The 15,276-nt window shown below is 68.8% G+C and overlaps 1 protein-coding gene across 1 annotated transcript in view; it reads left to right on the forward strand.

Annotated features, from left to right (window-relative positions):
• The window catches only part of MEGF6 (multiple EGF like domains 6), an 87,996-nt gene extending 74,017 nt beyond the window's left edge, over window positions 1-13,979 (forward strand). The window contains 25 exon segments of the mRNA XM_035019030.1: window positions 339-515; window positions 747-878; window positions 1,434-1,562; window positions 2,844-2,972; window positions 3,632-3,766; window positions 3,846-3,980; window positions 6,911-7,042; window positions 7,130-7,258; window positions 7,362-7,493; window positions 7,956-8,084; window positions 8,164-8,292; window positions 8,464-8,592; window positions 8,960-9,088; window positions 9,337-9,465; window positions 9,709-9,837; window positions 9,965-10,093; window positions 10,417-10,545; window positions 11,047-11,175; window positions 12,100-12,228; window positions 12,419-12,547; window positions 12,871-12,999; window positions 13,089-13,217; window positions 13,746-13,835; window positions 13,838-13,873; window positions 13,954-13,979. Of these exon segments, the coding sequence (XP_034874921.1) occupies window positions 339-515; window positions 747-878; window positions 1,434-1,562; window positions 2,844-2,972; window positions 3,632-3,766; window positions 3,846-3,980; window positions 6,911-7,042; window positions 7,130-7,258; window positions 7,362-7,493; window positions 7,956-8,084; window positions 8,164-8,292; window positions 8,464-8,592; window positions 8,960-9,088; window positions 9,337-9,465; window positions 9,709-9,837; window positions 9,965-10,093; window positions 10,417-10,545; window positions 11,047-11,175; window positions 12,100-12,228; window positions 12,419-12,547; window positions 12,871-12,999; window positions 13,089-13,217; window positions 13,746-13,835; window positions 13,838-13,873; window positions 13,954-13,979 (3,059 nt within the window).
• The last annotated feature ends 1,297 nt before the right edge of the window (window positions 13,980-15,276 follow it).

Below are 15,276 nucleotides of genomic sequence, written 5' to 3' on the forward strand. Positions count from 1 at the left end.
GGGGCTGGTCTGTAGGGGCATCCTCCAGTCCAGGGTCCTGCCCGGGGGTCCTGGGTGGTCCAGCTCCTGCCCTGCCTGGGTGACACAAGGGACAGAGGACAGCATCCAAGGGGAAGAGAGCTGCCCCCTCCCCATGCTTGGTCAGGAGTGCAGCTGGGATGATGCCCCCTTGCCACCACGCTGAGGAGGGGTGCAGCAGGGGCTGCTGGTGGGAGCCCACAGGGTGGGGCTCAGGCTCTGAGCCGCCTCTGGGACTGGGCACCAAGGGGCAGGAGGGCCCAGTACCAAGGGGGACAGGTGGGTGGCAGGGGCTAAGGGGCCTTTGTGCCCCCACCCAGCCCTGGAGATCCCCGAGGTGGACCTGGATGGCCAGCTGCCCTTTGTGCAGCCCCTCCCACATGTCGCGGTGCTCCAGGATGAACGGCCTCACCTCTTCCAAGATGACTATATCGGGGTCCAGGAGGAGGAGGCGGCGGCGGAGGCCCGGGGGGAGCACACGCTGATGGAGAAGTTTGGTGAGAGGCGGGCCCAGCCATGGGGCTTCTGCTCCCGGGGACCACGGCCAGTGCCCCCTCGGCCCGGCCGCTGCCCCGCTGTGGTCGTGAGCTTGAGGAAGAGCCTGGTAGTAGTCGTGTTTGACCAAGGCTCAGAGAAGGTGCTGGGTTTGCACAGCACAGGTGGGGCTGAGCCTGGCTGGACCAGGTCGGCCCTGACGTCCACCCCCCGCTGCCCCTGTCTGCCCCCAGTCTGCCTGGACGCCTCCTTTGGCCAGGACTGCAGCCTCACGTGTGACGACTGTCGGAATGGGGGGACCTGCCTCCCGAGCCTGGACGGCTGTGACTGCCCCGAGGGCTGGACCGGCCTCATCTGCGATGAGGGTGAGGCCGCGGGGCTGGGTGGTGTGAGCCCTGGGATCTGCAGGCAGCCACCCTGGGCAGGGGCCCTCAGGACTGGCAGCGCCTGGCGTCTGCCCCTCGCGATGGTCCAGGGCAAGCAGGCCAGCAGCTAAGGCAGGGAAGGGGGTCCGACGAAGAGTAGCTGGTGGGCAAGCCGGTCACGTCCCCATCCTGGGTGAGAGCAGCCATGACCCAGGCCACTCGGCAGGCAGGTCGGTAGCTGGAGTGCCTTTGAGACCTGCTCTCCCAGCCCTGTCCAGTGACCCTGGGCCAGGCCCACGGTGCTGGTCGGTCTCCGCAGAGAAGGTGGATGTGCCGGAGTCCAGAGGGAGAGGATGCGGTGACTGATTAGTGAGGTCTGCCATGTGTTGGGGCCGGGCCGGAGGCTCGGGTGCGGCTGTCTGTTGCTCTGGGCGTCGCTTCTGAACGGGGCGGCTCACACCGCGGGACGGTGTCTCAGGGTCCCTCGAGGGGCTGCTGGGCCCAGAGTCCTTCTGCAGGCCGGTGACCCTCGTGCTTCACCGTCCCCGCCTGCAGCTTGCCCTCCGGACACCTTCGGGAAGAACTGCAGCTTCTCCTGCGCCTGTCGAAATGGCGGGACCTGCAACCCCATGACGGGCGCCTGCCGCTGCCCCCCGGGCGTCGGTGGAGCCCTCTGTGAGGACGGTGGGTGCAGCCCCTCCCGGGACTCTGGAGTGTCCCTGGGGTGGAGGGGATGGGACGCAACCTCTCAGCTGGACTGCCTGCCTTCTCCTTGCCGCCTGCCTTCCGCGGAGCCGGGAGAGGGAAGGCAACAGCGTGCTTCACTGTTTGCTTGTCCTGGGGCCCGACTGTAGCGCAGGGTGAAGACTTGGCAGACTAGCACTTCTGCAGTGGGTTCCCCATTAGGTAGTGAGCTCCCCGTCCCTGGAAGCATTCAAGTAGAGCTCTTTGGTGGCGGGTGGGATTTGCCTGGGCCCAAGGCTGCATGGGACAACACTACTGTCCTTTCGAACTGTGAAGTGTCTGCGTTTTTGAAGGAATTCGAGGGTCCCCGTAAATAAGTTTCCCAGGTGACTGACGCTTCACCTTGAAAACTGCAGACCTTCAAAATTCTGCCTCTTGTGTTGGACGGTGTAGCTAACGTGCCGAGAACTTCCTGCCTTATCCAGGGGGCAGTTTCAGTCCCTGGACCCCGTGCCCGGGGCTTCGGGGCACTGGCGCCACGGGGCTGTCCTCCTCCTCCCTCTGGTCATACCTCACATGTCCGGCTTTCCTCTCCTTTCTCTTTTAAGGACGCTCGTGGATTAGGATAACCCAGGAGGGTCTTGCCTCCAGATCCTGGGGATTAGATGGGGACGTATTCCGGGGTGGCTCTTTAGCTCCCTGCAGCCCTTCAGGACACAGGACTGGGGCAGGAGCGAGCCCGGGGGAGGCACTTTGGGAGGAAATCCAGATGCCCTTTCCTAGCTGCGGCCCCCTGAGCCTGGTCTCGGGCTGCTGGCCGGCTGGGGCCGTGTGCCCTGCCTTCTCTGAGGGCCAGAGGTTGGGCTGGGTGACCACCGAGGGGTGGAAGTCAGGATGTGGTAGATGAGGGTCAGACGCAGGACATCGGGGTGAGGTCTTTGTGCATGTCCCACGCGTACGCTGGAGAATGTGCTTGGCTTTGCGCCCCGGGCGGTTCTCCAGACCGCAGACGCTGGGGAGACAGGCCAGCCGGGGCAGAAGGCCATATCCGTGGCTCGTCCTGTGTCTGCCCTGTCCTCGTGGTGCCCTTGTCTGCCCCCGGGCCCCTCCCTGTCTGGGATGCAGAGTCCTCAGGCTGCTGGGAGCCCTAGGGTCCTCCGGCCCTGCCCCGGGGGCCTGGGCCGCTCCCGGCTCCTGTGCCAGGCACGGGGGTCCTTGGAGCGTCTGCACGGGCATGGGGGCGTGGCCGGGTGGGCGCTCAAGAGGCCCTGCCTCCCGCAGGCTGCCCCAAGGGCTTCTACGGCAAACATTGCCACAAGAAGTGTCACTGTGCCAACCGTGGCCGGTGCCACCGCCTATATGGGGCCTGCCTCTGTGACCCGGGGCTCTACGGTCGCTTCTGCCACCTGGGTGAGTCCCCTGCCCGCGGCCGGTGGCCAGGGGGGCGGGGGCCATGCTGCCCACACTCCGGCTCGGGGGTGACTGTTCATCTGCAGAGGGGTCGCAGGGCTCAGCGAGGTCCCCCGGCTGGGATGTGGGCTCCAGGGACCCAGAGCCGTGTCCTCCGGACTGTGCTGGCCTCCAGGGTGTCTGGGGGGGTGGTCCCCAGCCTTCTGTTGCCTCCTGGCCCCACAATTGGGCTAACGGGTCGGCGGCAGCGTGGGTGGGGGCAGGCCTCCCGTGGAAGCTGCCGGGGCACAGGGCTCACCTTGGCTTTTGGAGTTTCCTGGCAGCAGGGGTGAGTCCTGAGCCCCCAGAGGAGTCACCCCTCCCTGGTGGGCTGGTGGGCAAACGTGGGTGACGATGAGCAGACTTGATCTGGGAGCTCCGTACTGTACTTGTAGAAGGATTATTTCAAGGAGGGAGATCGGGATTCTGAGAGCCGCCTGGCTGGGAAGTGGCGTGACCCGGGGCAAGTGCCTGGACCCCGCTGAGACCCTGTTTCTCGTCTATGAAACAGGCACGGTGGTCCGGGGGCTGGGGGCGGTGCCTCTCTGCGCGGCTCGGGGGGCTGGAGACCCTGGGACCCTGCAGGTAGGCAGGCCCGCCTGTTGGTTCTGTGGGTGCAGCGTGTCCGCCGTGGGCCTTCGGGCCCAGCTGCTCCGAGGAGTGCCTGTGTGAGCGGCAGAACACGCTGACCTGTGACCGGAGGGATGGTAGCTGTTCCTGCAAGGCCGGCTTCAGGGGCGAGCGGTGTCAGGACGGTGAGTGCAGGGCCGCGGGGGGCCGGGCGGGCCGCGAGCTGGCTGAGCCTGCAGGCCCCTCTCCCCTCGTCCCCTGCAGAATGTGTGCCGGGCTTCTTTGGGCCCGGATGCCGGCAGGCATGCACCTGCCCTCAGGGCGTGGCCTGTGACCCCGTCAGCGGCCAGTGTGGGGGGCCGTGTCCTGCCGGCTACCAGGGGAAGGACTGTGATCAAGGTCAGTGGCTGGCCCCAGCGATGCCCAGGGTCGGGTGGGGTGTGGGTCCTCTGGCCCCACCCTGGTCGCCCAGTGGCGACTCCTCACTGGTCTGCCTGTCCCCGTGGCCCCGGTCAGGGCTGCTGGGACGAGAGTGGGTCTGTGTGCCCGGGACCGGGCCCAGGGAAGGGGTCGCGTCCTCTAACGTTGTTCCCTCCCTACCCCGCCCCCCCACTTGTTAGCTAGAGCATGCTCAGAGTGCTGGGATCCGGGGGGCTGGCACTCCGTCCTGGTGGGTCTGAGTCTCTGGGACCTTGGCAGCTACTGGAAGCGCCGTCTTGGGCTGGAGGTGCAGCGTGGTGCGCGGCGCATGACGAAGGCCGTCCGCACGGCTGCCCTGGCCTGGGGCTGGAGGGAATGGGTGCAGAGTGGTGGGCCCGCTGGAGGCCCGCCCCGTGTTTACACACCACAGGCAGCCTGAGTCCTGGGGTGACCCCAGCCCCGCTCACAGGGTGCGGGCAGCTGGGGGCCTCCCGTGGCATATGGTGTGTGTGCTGTTTGCACCTGCTGGCCCCAGGTGGCTGGGGACCACCGGGCCTATGGGGTGACTGATGTGAGCATGCCTGGGGGCCGGCTGGCTCGACCTCCCCCTATCCTGTCCCCTCTGGGGAACAAGGAAGGGGCCCTGGGGACCCAGCTGAGCGGAGGGGTCAGCGTCTCCCTCTGCAGCCAGGCTACGTCCCTCCAGAGCGGTGGTCCTGGAGACTGCGGTGCTGACCTTGTGCAGGGCTCTCGGGTCCCAGGGGTCCAGGAGGGATGTGTGGGGGATCCTGGGATCCCAGCCTGGACCCCCCAGCTCGACGTGCACCCCAAAGGGCTTTGTGGTGTCTGGTGCTCTCCTGTCCCTATGAGCTCTGGCGAGTCACAGGCTCCCCACCCAGACCCCTGACTCTTCTCTCGGCCTCCCCCAGACCCCCACGGACACTCAGCGGAGCGCTGGGGCACATGAGCACACGTGTGCACCCGCTCCCCGGGCCCGCGGCAGCCGGGCGCTCTCTCCGGAGAAGTGTCCATCCTGCCCGCCGCCCTCTGCAGCGGCCCGTTAGCCTAATGTCCTCCGTGCAATTCCTTATCTTCCACATATGAGTGAAACCATATGATAATTGACTTTCTCTGCTTGACTTATTTCACTTAGCATAATCTCCTCCAGTCCCATCCATGTTGATGTAAAAGTTGGGTATTCATCCTTTCTGATGGCTGAGTAATATTCCATTGTATATACGGACCACATCTTTATCCATTTATCTGTCGATGGATGTTTGGGCTCTTTCCATAGTTCGGCTATTGCGGACATTGCTGCTATGAACATTGGGGTGCACATGGCCCTTCTTTTCACTACATCTGTGTCTTTGGGGTAAATACCCAGGAGCGCAATTGCTGGATCGTGTGGAAGCTCTATTTTCAACTTTTTGAGGAACCTCCATACTGTTTTCCAGAGTGGCTGCACCAGCTTGCATTCCCACCGACAGTGTAGGAGGGTTCCCCTTTCTCCGCATCCCCGCCAACATCTGTCGTTTCCTGACTTGTTAATTTTAGCCATTCTGACTGGTGTGAGGTGTATCTCATTGTGGTTTTGATTTGAATTTCCCGGGTGGCTAATGATGATCGTTTTTCCATGTGTCTGTTGGCCATGAGCTTTCCTTGCAGCCCAAGGGGAGGAACTGCAGGGCTGCCCAGGGTCACCGCTGCCAGCCCGCCCTGCCGGGGCAGGTGCAGCGTGGGGGAGGCTATGCTCGGGCTGGTCAGGGGCTTCCAGCACCCGGGGCTCTGCCTGTCCCCACAGGGAGGCGCAAGGCTCCTGGCCCCCACATGCTTCGCTGCAGCTCTGCAGTGGGCACAGAGCAGCTGGGCCAGTCCTTCTCTGGAGGCTTGCTCTCCTTGTCTCCACTCCTCCCTGGGGTCTCGCTGCCCCTCTGCTGGGCAGAGGGGGAGGGGGTCCCAGGACTCCGGGTCCTCCACACTCTCTTAATGTGCCTGGCTCCCGTGGCAGCCCCCGTCCTGCTGGGAGAGGGCCACAGCTGGGGGTAAAGTGGTGTATGCAGGCCCCTACCTCACCCCCCTCGCACGCTTTGGGAATCTGAGACCGAGGGGGCCAGACTTGTCTTGGGCTTCCTGGCTGGGTGGGAGGGGGTAGGAAGGAGGACAGAGCTGCTGCCAGCTTGCTGCAGGATGCCCAGAGTCTGTCCTGCACCCCTCCCCCCGAGCAGGTCCCCCCCGCCCATGTGCCCTGTGCTCTGCATGCTCCGTGGTCACCGGGGGCCCTGGCTGAGCCCAGCAGCCCTGCTGGGGCAGGGGGCAGCCCCACAAGGAGGCCCTTGCGGTTCCTCCCTGCAGAGTGCCCGGGGGGGATATTTGGCTCCCGTGGGGGGCACCCTGCGACCGGGTCATGGGGCAAGGACTGTGCCCTCCAGGGAGGACTGGGGACGGCTGGGGGCAGGTGAGTGGCCGTGGTGTCCTGCGACACTCTCCCTTCCCCGTGCTACACGACTCTGGGTGGTCACAGCCCTGGACCGAGTTTGGGGGTCCTGCAGAGCCCAGGCCCGTGCTTAGCAGCTGAGGGCCCATGCCGAGCCGCCCTTGGGTCTGAGCTGGGGGGTCTGCGCTGACCTGGGTGCCCCCGGGTCCGGTCAGCTGCGGTGCCAGCTTGGCCAGCAGAGCCCCCGGCACTCCTGGGGGCTGTGCTTTGCCCTCCAGGCTGCCTGCCCACCGCCCGTCCTGGGGCAGGGGCCCCTCTTCTGGGGGTGGTGCTCTGCAGCCAGCGGCCCACAGGGGAGTTGGGGGTTCCCATGAGCCGTTCCTCCCCCTCCCTGGGCCGTGGCGCAGGGTCAGTGCCATGTCAGACGGGGCCAGGAAGGCCCCAGGCCAGACTGACTGCATGTGGGGGGGGCTAGATTGTCCCGAGGGCCGCTGGGGGCTCGGCTGCCAGGAGATCTGCCCGGCGTGTGAGCATGGTGCTACGTGTGAGCCTGGGACCGGAGCCTGCCTGTGTCCCCCCGGTTACGTGGGCAGCCGCTGCCAGGACCGTGAGTACGGGGCCCCCTGACCTGCGGGACGTCAGCCCCTAGCCTGCGCCCGGCCGCCCCGCTGGCTGACCCTCCCCTGCCCTGCAGCGTGCCCCGCAGGCTGGTTTGGGCCCGGCTGCCAGACGAGGTGCTCCTGTGCCAACGATAGGAGCTGCCACCCGGAGACCGGACATTGCAGCTGTGCCCCTGGATGGACCGGCCTCGGCTGCCAGAGCGGTGGGTGGCCCGGGCTCGGGGGGGCTGGGGGGCAGCAGGAGGCCCGGTGCCTGGCCTGGCTGCGGGGCCGTGCTCTGCTGGGCTGACTCGGGCTGTGTTGCAGCCTGTGATGAAGGGCGCTGGGGACCCGACTGCAGCCGCCCCTGCACCTGCAGCCCAGGCCACGGGAGCTGCGACGCGGTCAGCGGCCTGTGTGTGTGTGAGGCCGGCTACACGGGCCCGCGGTGCGAGCAGCGTGAGTCCCGGGCCGCCCACAGCCACGCACCCACGGACCCACGCACGTGCACGCACGCCCACGCGACCACACACCAGGGGCTCTGGTCCCGCCCTTCTGTCCGTGGGACGGGCGGAGGGTCTCCTCCCCTGTCCCGCCGGGCCCAGGCACCCCCAGCCTACCTGGGTCTGTGAGGTGTAGCTGGAGCAGCGGGCCGGGAGGGCAGGGAGGGGCCACCTGGCACCTGGAGGAGGGCAGGACCAAGGGCCATGGCTTCCGAGTGTGTCCCCCGCTGCCCCAGGCTGGGGCAGCTCCAGAGGCCATGCCTGGGCGCCTACCCCTCTGGGCGCCGGCTCAGTCCTTAGTTGGGCAGGCAGGGGCGCGTGCCCACGGTCCCCTCCCCGCCCGGGCCGGCAGAGGTGCAGGCGGGTCTGGGTTGGTCTCCCCCGCTCCAGCTGACCGTGGCCGGGGTGCGTGTCTCAGGGTGTCCCCAGGGCCGCTTTGGGCCGGGCTGTGGGCAGCGGTGTCGGTGTGAGCATGGGGCGGCCTGTGACCACGTCAGCGGGGCGTGCACCTGCCCAGCCGGCTGGAGGGGAGCCTTCTGTGAACGCGGTGAGCTGGGACGTGTGTGTGGGCTGGCGGGCAGACCCTGCCACCCCGGCCGTGTCCCATCACCACCTGCTCTCTGCAGCCTGCCCGGCGGGCTTCTTCGGCCTGGATTGCCGCGGCGTCTGTGACTGCGCCCCTGGGGCCCCCTGTGACTCTGTGAGCGGCTCCTGCCTCTGCCCTGCTGGCCGCCGGGGCCCCCGCTGTGCGCAGGGTGCGTGAGGCCAGGCGGGCCTGGGGGCTCCAGGAGAGGGGCTGCCGGCGTGTCAGGCCCTCTGTGTGGCCACCCTAGGGGTGCTCAGGCCCGAGGGGAGGGAAGCTTGCCCAGCTGCCCCAGATCTGCTGCAGCGCCCCCAGACCCCTGACGGTCCCCCCCACCCCGCAGCCTGCCCCGCCCCCACCTACGGACACAACTGCAGCCAGACCTGCTCCTGCTTCAACGGGGCCTCCTGCGACCCCGTCCACGGACAGTGCCGCTGTGGCCCTGGCTGGATGGGCCCCACCTGCCTGGAGCGTAAGCCCCCCAGGAGTCTGGGACCAGGGCTGGTGGCAGCCCCTCCCTGTTCCACGCGGGGTCACGTGGGTGCGGGCTGCTGGTGGACAGGAGTCTCAGCGGGAGCAGCGGGCGGGGGGCTGGGGCCTGGCACCGGGGGGGACGGGTCGGCAGGGAGGTGCCGAGCTCCACAGGGCTGGGTTGGTGGGCCCGGGGTGGCCCGGGGCGGCTTGTCGTGGAGGCAGCCCCGGGAGAGGTCCTCCCCACGACGTCTGCTGTTGGGTTTTGGGGGGCCGGGGAGGTGCAGAATCACTGGGGCTGACGCTCGCTGGGGGCGGCGTGGGGCCCGCTGGGCTGGGCTGCTGCGAGTTGCTCCCTTCCACCGCAGCCTGCCCCACGGGCTTGTACGGCCCCAGCTGTGAGCACGCCTGCCTCTGCCAGCATGGGGGCACCTGTGACCCCGTGTCAGGCCACTGCACGTGCCCAGAGGGCTGGGCTGGCCTGGCCTGCGAGCAGGGTGAGCCCGGGTCAGGCAGAGGAGGAGGCGGGACCCGGGAGCCAGGGCGGGTGCCCCAAAGCATGCTGGCCCACCCCGCTCTCTGTGGGCAAAGAGCTTTCTGCCGGCGGGTCTGCGGTGTGACCTCCCCCCAGGCCCCTCCCCTTCTCCAGGACGGGGCCCCAGGCTCTGGGTGCGGGAAGCACGGGTGGGGTGGGGTCTCCCGGGCCCTGGGGCCTGGGGCACTGCTGGGGTACTGTGCCCCGCAGAGTGCCTCCCCGGGCGCTTCGGAGCCGGCTGCGAGCACAGTTGCGGATGTCTCAACGGCGGCCTCTGTGAGCGGCGCTCGGGCCGCTGCCTCTGCCCAGCCGGCTGGACCGGGGACAAGTGTCAGAGCCGTGAGTGGGCCGGGTTGGGGGCTGGGGCGCGGGGGGAGGCCAGGAGGCCCCGCTGGTCCTGTCAAGGGGTGGCCTGAGCCTCGCTCCAGGGTGGAGGGCCTGTGAGCTAGTCCCTTGGCAGGTGGGGGCAGGGGCTGCCGTCCGAGCTCCCAGGGGTCCCCGGTGGGAGGGGCGGGGGGCATTTGGCCCTGCTCGCGCCCCTGGCGCCCGACTCAGCCCTCTGCCTTGTCTCGCCCACCGCAGCCTGTGCTGAGGGTACGTTTGGGGCACGCTGTGAGGAGCGCTGTGCCTGCCAGCAGGGGGCCACCTGCCACCACGTGACGGGGGCCTGCCTCTGCCCCCCGGGATGGAGAGGCTCGCGGTGTGAGAACGGTGAGCCCCTCGGCTCCGCCAGCACCCACGGGGCCCGCCGCTCGGGGGGGCGGGTCTTGGCACAGTGATCCCTCCGGGCTGCCCTGGCCCCAGGCCTCCCCACCACCCCCGCACTGGCTTCCCGCAGCCTGCCCGCTTGGCCGGTTCGGAGAGGCCTGTGCCCAGCGCTGCCTGTGCCCGCCTGGCGCCGCCTGCCACCACGTCACCGGGGAGTGCCACTGCCCACCAGGCTCCACGGGGCCCGGCTGTGAGCAGGGTAGGTGACCCCACCCAGGGGGGCAGAGCGGCTGGTAGCTGAGGTGCATGGACCCCCGAGCTGCACCCGAAACCTCCATCCCCAGACGGGGCCACATGGGGGGCGTGTTCCTGAGCTGGGCCAGGACTGACCTCTCCCGTCTGCACCCCAGCCTGCCCACCCGGCCCCTCTGGGGAGAGCTGTGGGCAGAAGCGCCATTGTCCTGGCGAGAACCAAGCTGCCAGGTTGTCCTCAGGAGGGACTGCTCATCACAGGGGTGGGGGTGGGATGCCAGGGGGCGAGGCCTGGCCCCTGGCCTCTGGCACCTGCCTGTGTCCCTGCAGAATGCCCCCCCGGGCGCTTTGGGCCTGGCTGTGAGCAGGAGTGTGAATGTGTCCACGGGGACTCCTGCGACGCAGCCACCGGGGCCTGCCTCTGCCCTGCTGGGTTCCTGGGGGCCAACTGCAGCCTGCGTGAGTGGCTGGGGGGACGGAGGGGGTGGCTGCTCCCTGGGCCTCCGTGGGCAGGGCCCCCCAGCCAGCCTGTGGGGAAGACAGCCCTTGACCGTCTGTCTTCCTGACTCTCCTGCTGGGCCTGGCCCCAGGCCGGGCTGAGGTGGGGGTGTCCGTGTGACCCCAGTGTCTGTGCCGGCCAGCTCTGCCCTCCCCCTCGCCCCGCACTGGCCATGCTCAGCAGGGTTTGTGCACCTCTGTGCAGACGAAGGCCAGCTAGACATCCCGCCGAGGAGTCTCCATCGAGCTGGGAGCCTGGCTGGGCCAGCAGGAGTGGGGTGGGGGGCAGCAGTTAGTCACTGTCCCTGCAGAGCCGGCCTGGCCCCCAGCAGACCTGCGGGTGGAGGGGAGATGCCAGGGCGGGCAGGGGCACGGGAGGTCCCCGCAGGCCATCTCTGGGCTGACGTGGCAGAGAGAAGGGGAGCTGGCAGGGGTGGCCACCGTCCTCTTTCCTCCCGGCAGCCTGTCCACAGGGCCGCTTCGGCCCCAGCTGCGCCCACGTGTGCAGGTGTGGGCAGGGAGCATTCTGTGACCCCGTGACCGGCATCTGCACCTGCCCCCCCGGGAGGACTGGTGTCCACTGTGAGCACGGTGAGCGCCCGCTCTGCCTGCCCTTCCGCGTTTCACAGATGCCACGGCGTCCGGCCGGTGGGGGGCCGATGGGGAGAAGCCATGGGTGCCCCCGGGGAGAGCCAGGCCCTGGAGCCCGGTGGTGCATTCGCACCAGCCGAGCCTCCACTGACCCGTCAAGTGGCTGGTGGGGGCTGGACAGGTTCCATCCCAGAGCCTCCTCGCAGGAGGGTCCAGTGGCTATTTTGTCTGAGGACAAAGCCAGCTGCCTGGCTCAGGTCCCGTGGCGCAGGGTCCTGCTGGCCCTTTCTGCTGGGCCTGGAGGCCGGGGGCCCCGGGTGGAGGCCTGGGGCACAGGGCGTGGTGGGGGAAAGGGAGTGACCCCAGGAGCAGTCATGGGGCTCCCCCCGTGATGGCAGGCCCGGTCCCCATGGCCACAGCTACGGCCCCTTGGCCTGGCTCCCGTATCCTGGTAGGTCAGAGCACTCTGCCAGCCTCTGGTCCTCCCACATCAAGGGGTCAGTGAGCTCCCCACCGACCCCCCAGTTCTTAGCTGGTGGCAGCAGAGTCCTAAGCCCTGCGGCCTGGCTGCAGCTAGGCCGTGTCCATGGCTTCAGGGAAGTTCAGTAGCCACGGGTCAATCAGATCGTGATTAGGGGCCATCTGGAGAGCCAGGCCGCCCGGCTGCCTCCGCCTGGAGGATGTGCCTGTGCAGAGGGCCCCCACCTCCAGGAAGGCTGCCCTAACCAGCTCCCGCCAGCTGGGCAGGCGCTCCCTGCCCCTCCTCAGTGCGCGGAGACGGTGGAGGCATGGGCAGGACTGGCTGCTGTCAGCTCCCTGCTCGCCTGCGGCAGAGGCTGGTCCCGGCTCGGGTTTGTGGAATGGAGGCCAGGTGTGGTGGGGACTGGCCCGGAGCTCTGAGCGGTGCCTGACTCCTGCCCCCAGGCTGCCCTCAGGACCGGTTTGGCGTGAGCTGTGAGCGTGTGTGTCCCTGCAGGAACGGCGGTCTGTGCAATGCGGCCAATGGTCGCTGCTTCTGCGGCCTGGGCTGGACGGGGCCGCACTGTGAGCTGGGTGAGCAGGCGGGCCATGCCCTGGGTGGGCAGGGGGCTGGCTCTGGACCCCAGTGGGGCTGCTGTGGGGCTGGGCAAGGCCCCCGGGGTCGCGAGAAGCAGGCTGGTGCCCGGGGGCCGTCCCTCAGGCCCCCTGCCCTTGGGCCCCTGCCCTTGCGCTGCCGAGGCCGACCCGCCGGCTCTCCCCCCAGCCTGCCCTCCTGGCCGCTACGGTGCCGCCTGCCGTCTGCAGTGCTCTTGCCAAAACAACGGCACGTGCGAGCCCACCACGGGCACTTGCCACTGCGGCCCCGGCTTCTACGGCCAGGCCTGCCAGCACTGTGAGTCCTGGGGTGGGGACCCCGGCCCCGGTGGCTATTCCACGTGGGACATCGGGGCCAGCGTGGGCTTCCCCGTGGCCGCTGTCCCTGTCCCTCCCCATGGCGGCCGATGAGACAAGGCCCGGCCCCACTCCCTGTGGGACTCGAGGCCAGAGGTCCCTGGCTTGGGGCCCATGAGAGCAGGGGGACCTCCCACCGAAGCCCCAGCCGCGATGGGGGGTCCAGGCCTGGGTGGGAGAAAGGGGGAGTGCGAGCCTCTGAAGCAGGACCTGTGCTCGCTCGGGGCGGGCTGAGGTAGGGGCTCTAATGGGGGTGTCCCTCAGTCTGTCCCCCCGGCTTCCACGGGGCTGGCTGCCGGGCAGCATGTGAGTGTCAGCACGGGGCCCCTTGCCACCCTGTCAGCGGCCAGTGTGTCTGCCCCGCCGGCTTCTACGGCCAGCTCTGTGAGAGGGGTGAGTGCTCCGTGTTCCCACGTGCTCCCTGGCCCTGTCCTGTCCGGTAGGGGACAGGAGGGGACACTGAGTCCACTGCCCCCGTCCAGGGTGCGAGCCAGGCTCTTTTGGAGAGGGCTGCCGCCAGCGCTGTGACTGCAGGGCGGGGGCACCCTGCGACCCCATCACCGGCCAGTGCCTGTGCCCCCCGGGGCGTACAGGGGCCGCCTGTGACCTTGGTGAGTCTGGGGTCCCCTCGGCGGAGCACGGGCGCGGGTCTCTGCTGGTGGCAAGGGGGAGCTCTGCCCTGCCCTGGCCTGGGCGCTATGCCCCCGGCGCCCGTCCTGCCCCTCTGCGGGGGTGTGCCCAGCGTGGGGCTCCTGCTCAGGGATGTCAAGGCCTCGCCCTGCTCTCTGGCCAGAACGGGGGCCCTGGTGAGGTGTGAGGGAGACCGTCCCGATCTGCCAGCCTGCTCGGACATGGGAGGGGCTGTTTGCTGCAGGCTGCACGCATGATCTCACCGTTGTGTGTTCCTCTTGACTGGGGACGGGCATCCCTGACTGCCAGGCGCCCCCCTTTGTCAGCCCCGGGCCTGCGCAGGTGCCCAGTACCTGGCGCCTTCCCAGGTGGGAGCTCCCACAGGGCAGGGAGAGTGAGGCCCAGAGGCCCTTGCTCCGCCCACCCCTACCCAGAGGGCCTGGGGTGCCCTGGCCAGAGCAGGTGGGATGGCCCTCAGGCCCGTGTCTCCCACTCCCTCCTGCCTGCAGACTGCACAGCAGGCTTCTTCGGGCCGGGCTGTGCCCTGCGCTGCGGCTGTGGGGCTGGGGCTGCCTGCGACCCCGTCAGTGGGCTGTGCACCGTGTGAACGGTTCCCTGGGGCCCACCTGCCAGCAAGGTGAGTCAGGCTCCCGAGGGGGAGGCGGGAAGACCGCGTGCTCCCCGGCCCGGCCCCGCTCCTCCCCCGCCCCCCCCCAGAGCTGAGCAGCCAGCCTAGCTGGTGAGAATGTCACCGTCCGCCTCCCGCACCCCCCACCCCCCGGTACCCGAGGTGTCTGCCTGGCTTCTCACGGGCGGGGTGTGGGCCTTGTAGTGGCTGGACGGCAGGTGGGGCGGGGTTCTGCCGGCCAGCAGCCCCCAGCCCTGTGGGTGGGCGGATGATCCAGGGTAGCTGGGCGCTGACCCCCTGCCTTGCCCTGCATGTGCGTGCACAGGGGCGTGATGGTGCGCCCCTGCCTACGTGTGCTTCAGTCTGTGTGTGCAGGCCGGGGCCCACCGGCAACCCCCAACCCCGGGGGTTGGGGGAGGGTGCTGTGACAGCCGCCTGGCCTCAGCCCCCACGGCCCCCGGGGGAGCGTGCGTCTGCAGGCAGAACTCGGGGTGCCCTGGAGCCCCCCCCCGGTCAGCTCGCCCAGGCCCAGGCTGCTGAAGGGAGGGGGGGTCGTGTGCAGGGAGGGTTGCGTCCGGGCCCGCGGGGATGGGGGGGGCCAAGCCGTGAGTGGGGATTCCAGACGGGCCCACGGCCTGGGAACCCCACAGGCGGGCTGGATCTTATGTATGCACGTTTTTGCGCCCCTGGGAGGCAGCCCTGGCCCGCGACTGTTAGGAGCCCCAGGCGCGGGGTCTCCTGGCGGGCGGAGGCGGCCCTGGATGGAGCGCCCCCATGGCGGCACCTGGTGGCCGTCTGTGGTACTGCACCGCAGGCCCCAAGGTGGTCCCCGCAGCCGGGCGTGTAGCTGGGGTCTGGGACCTGGGTCACCCTTCAGGCCCGTGGGAAGGAGGAGAGGCTAGGCTGTGCTGCCTCGCAGTCCTAGGCTCTGCCCCCTGCCCTGGAGTGGACTGGTGCTTTCTAACAAAGCCCCTCCCAGCCCGCCATGCTGCTGGGCTGGGGGAACTGGGAGCTTTCATTTGGGGAGCGGGGGAGGCCCTGCTCTTTGCGAAGGTGTGAGCAGGGGAGGGGAGAGGCTTTGCTGGGAGGAGCCTTCGGGCCCAGGTGGGAGAATGGCATTTGCATTTGGGGGCGCCACTGGCCTATGACCGGCAGACGGAGGTCAGAGGAGGGATGAGGGTTGCACACTTTTCTAGAACCGGGGCCCCACAGGGCAGCGGGCCATCCAGAACCTGGACCTCAGAGATGAGGCTGGGCAGAAGCTGGGGAGGAAGGGGGCCGTCTCCCCTCTGGGCTGGAGCTGGAAGGGCAGGAGGGGACACGGGAAGTGTGAGCCCAGAGCTTGGGCAGCTTCAGGAGTTTCTGCCTGCCCTGGCGCTGACCCTCGTTCCCCCTGTCCTTCCACCTGCCCT

Source organism: Mirounga leonina, unplaced genomic scaffold, assembly GCF_011800145.1.
Source record: "Mirounga leonina isolate KUSES-001 unplaced genomic scaffold, KU_Mleo_1.0 Mir_173, whole genome shotgun sequence".
In the NCBI taxonomy this organism is placed as follows: Eukaryota; Metazoa; Chordata; class Mammalia; order Carnivora; family Phocidae; genus Mirounga; species Mirounga leonina.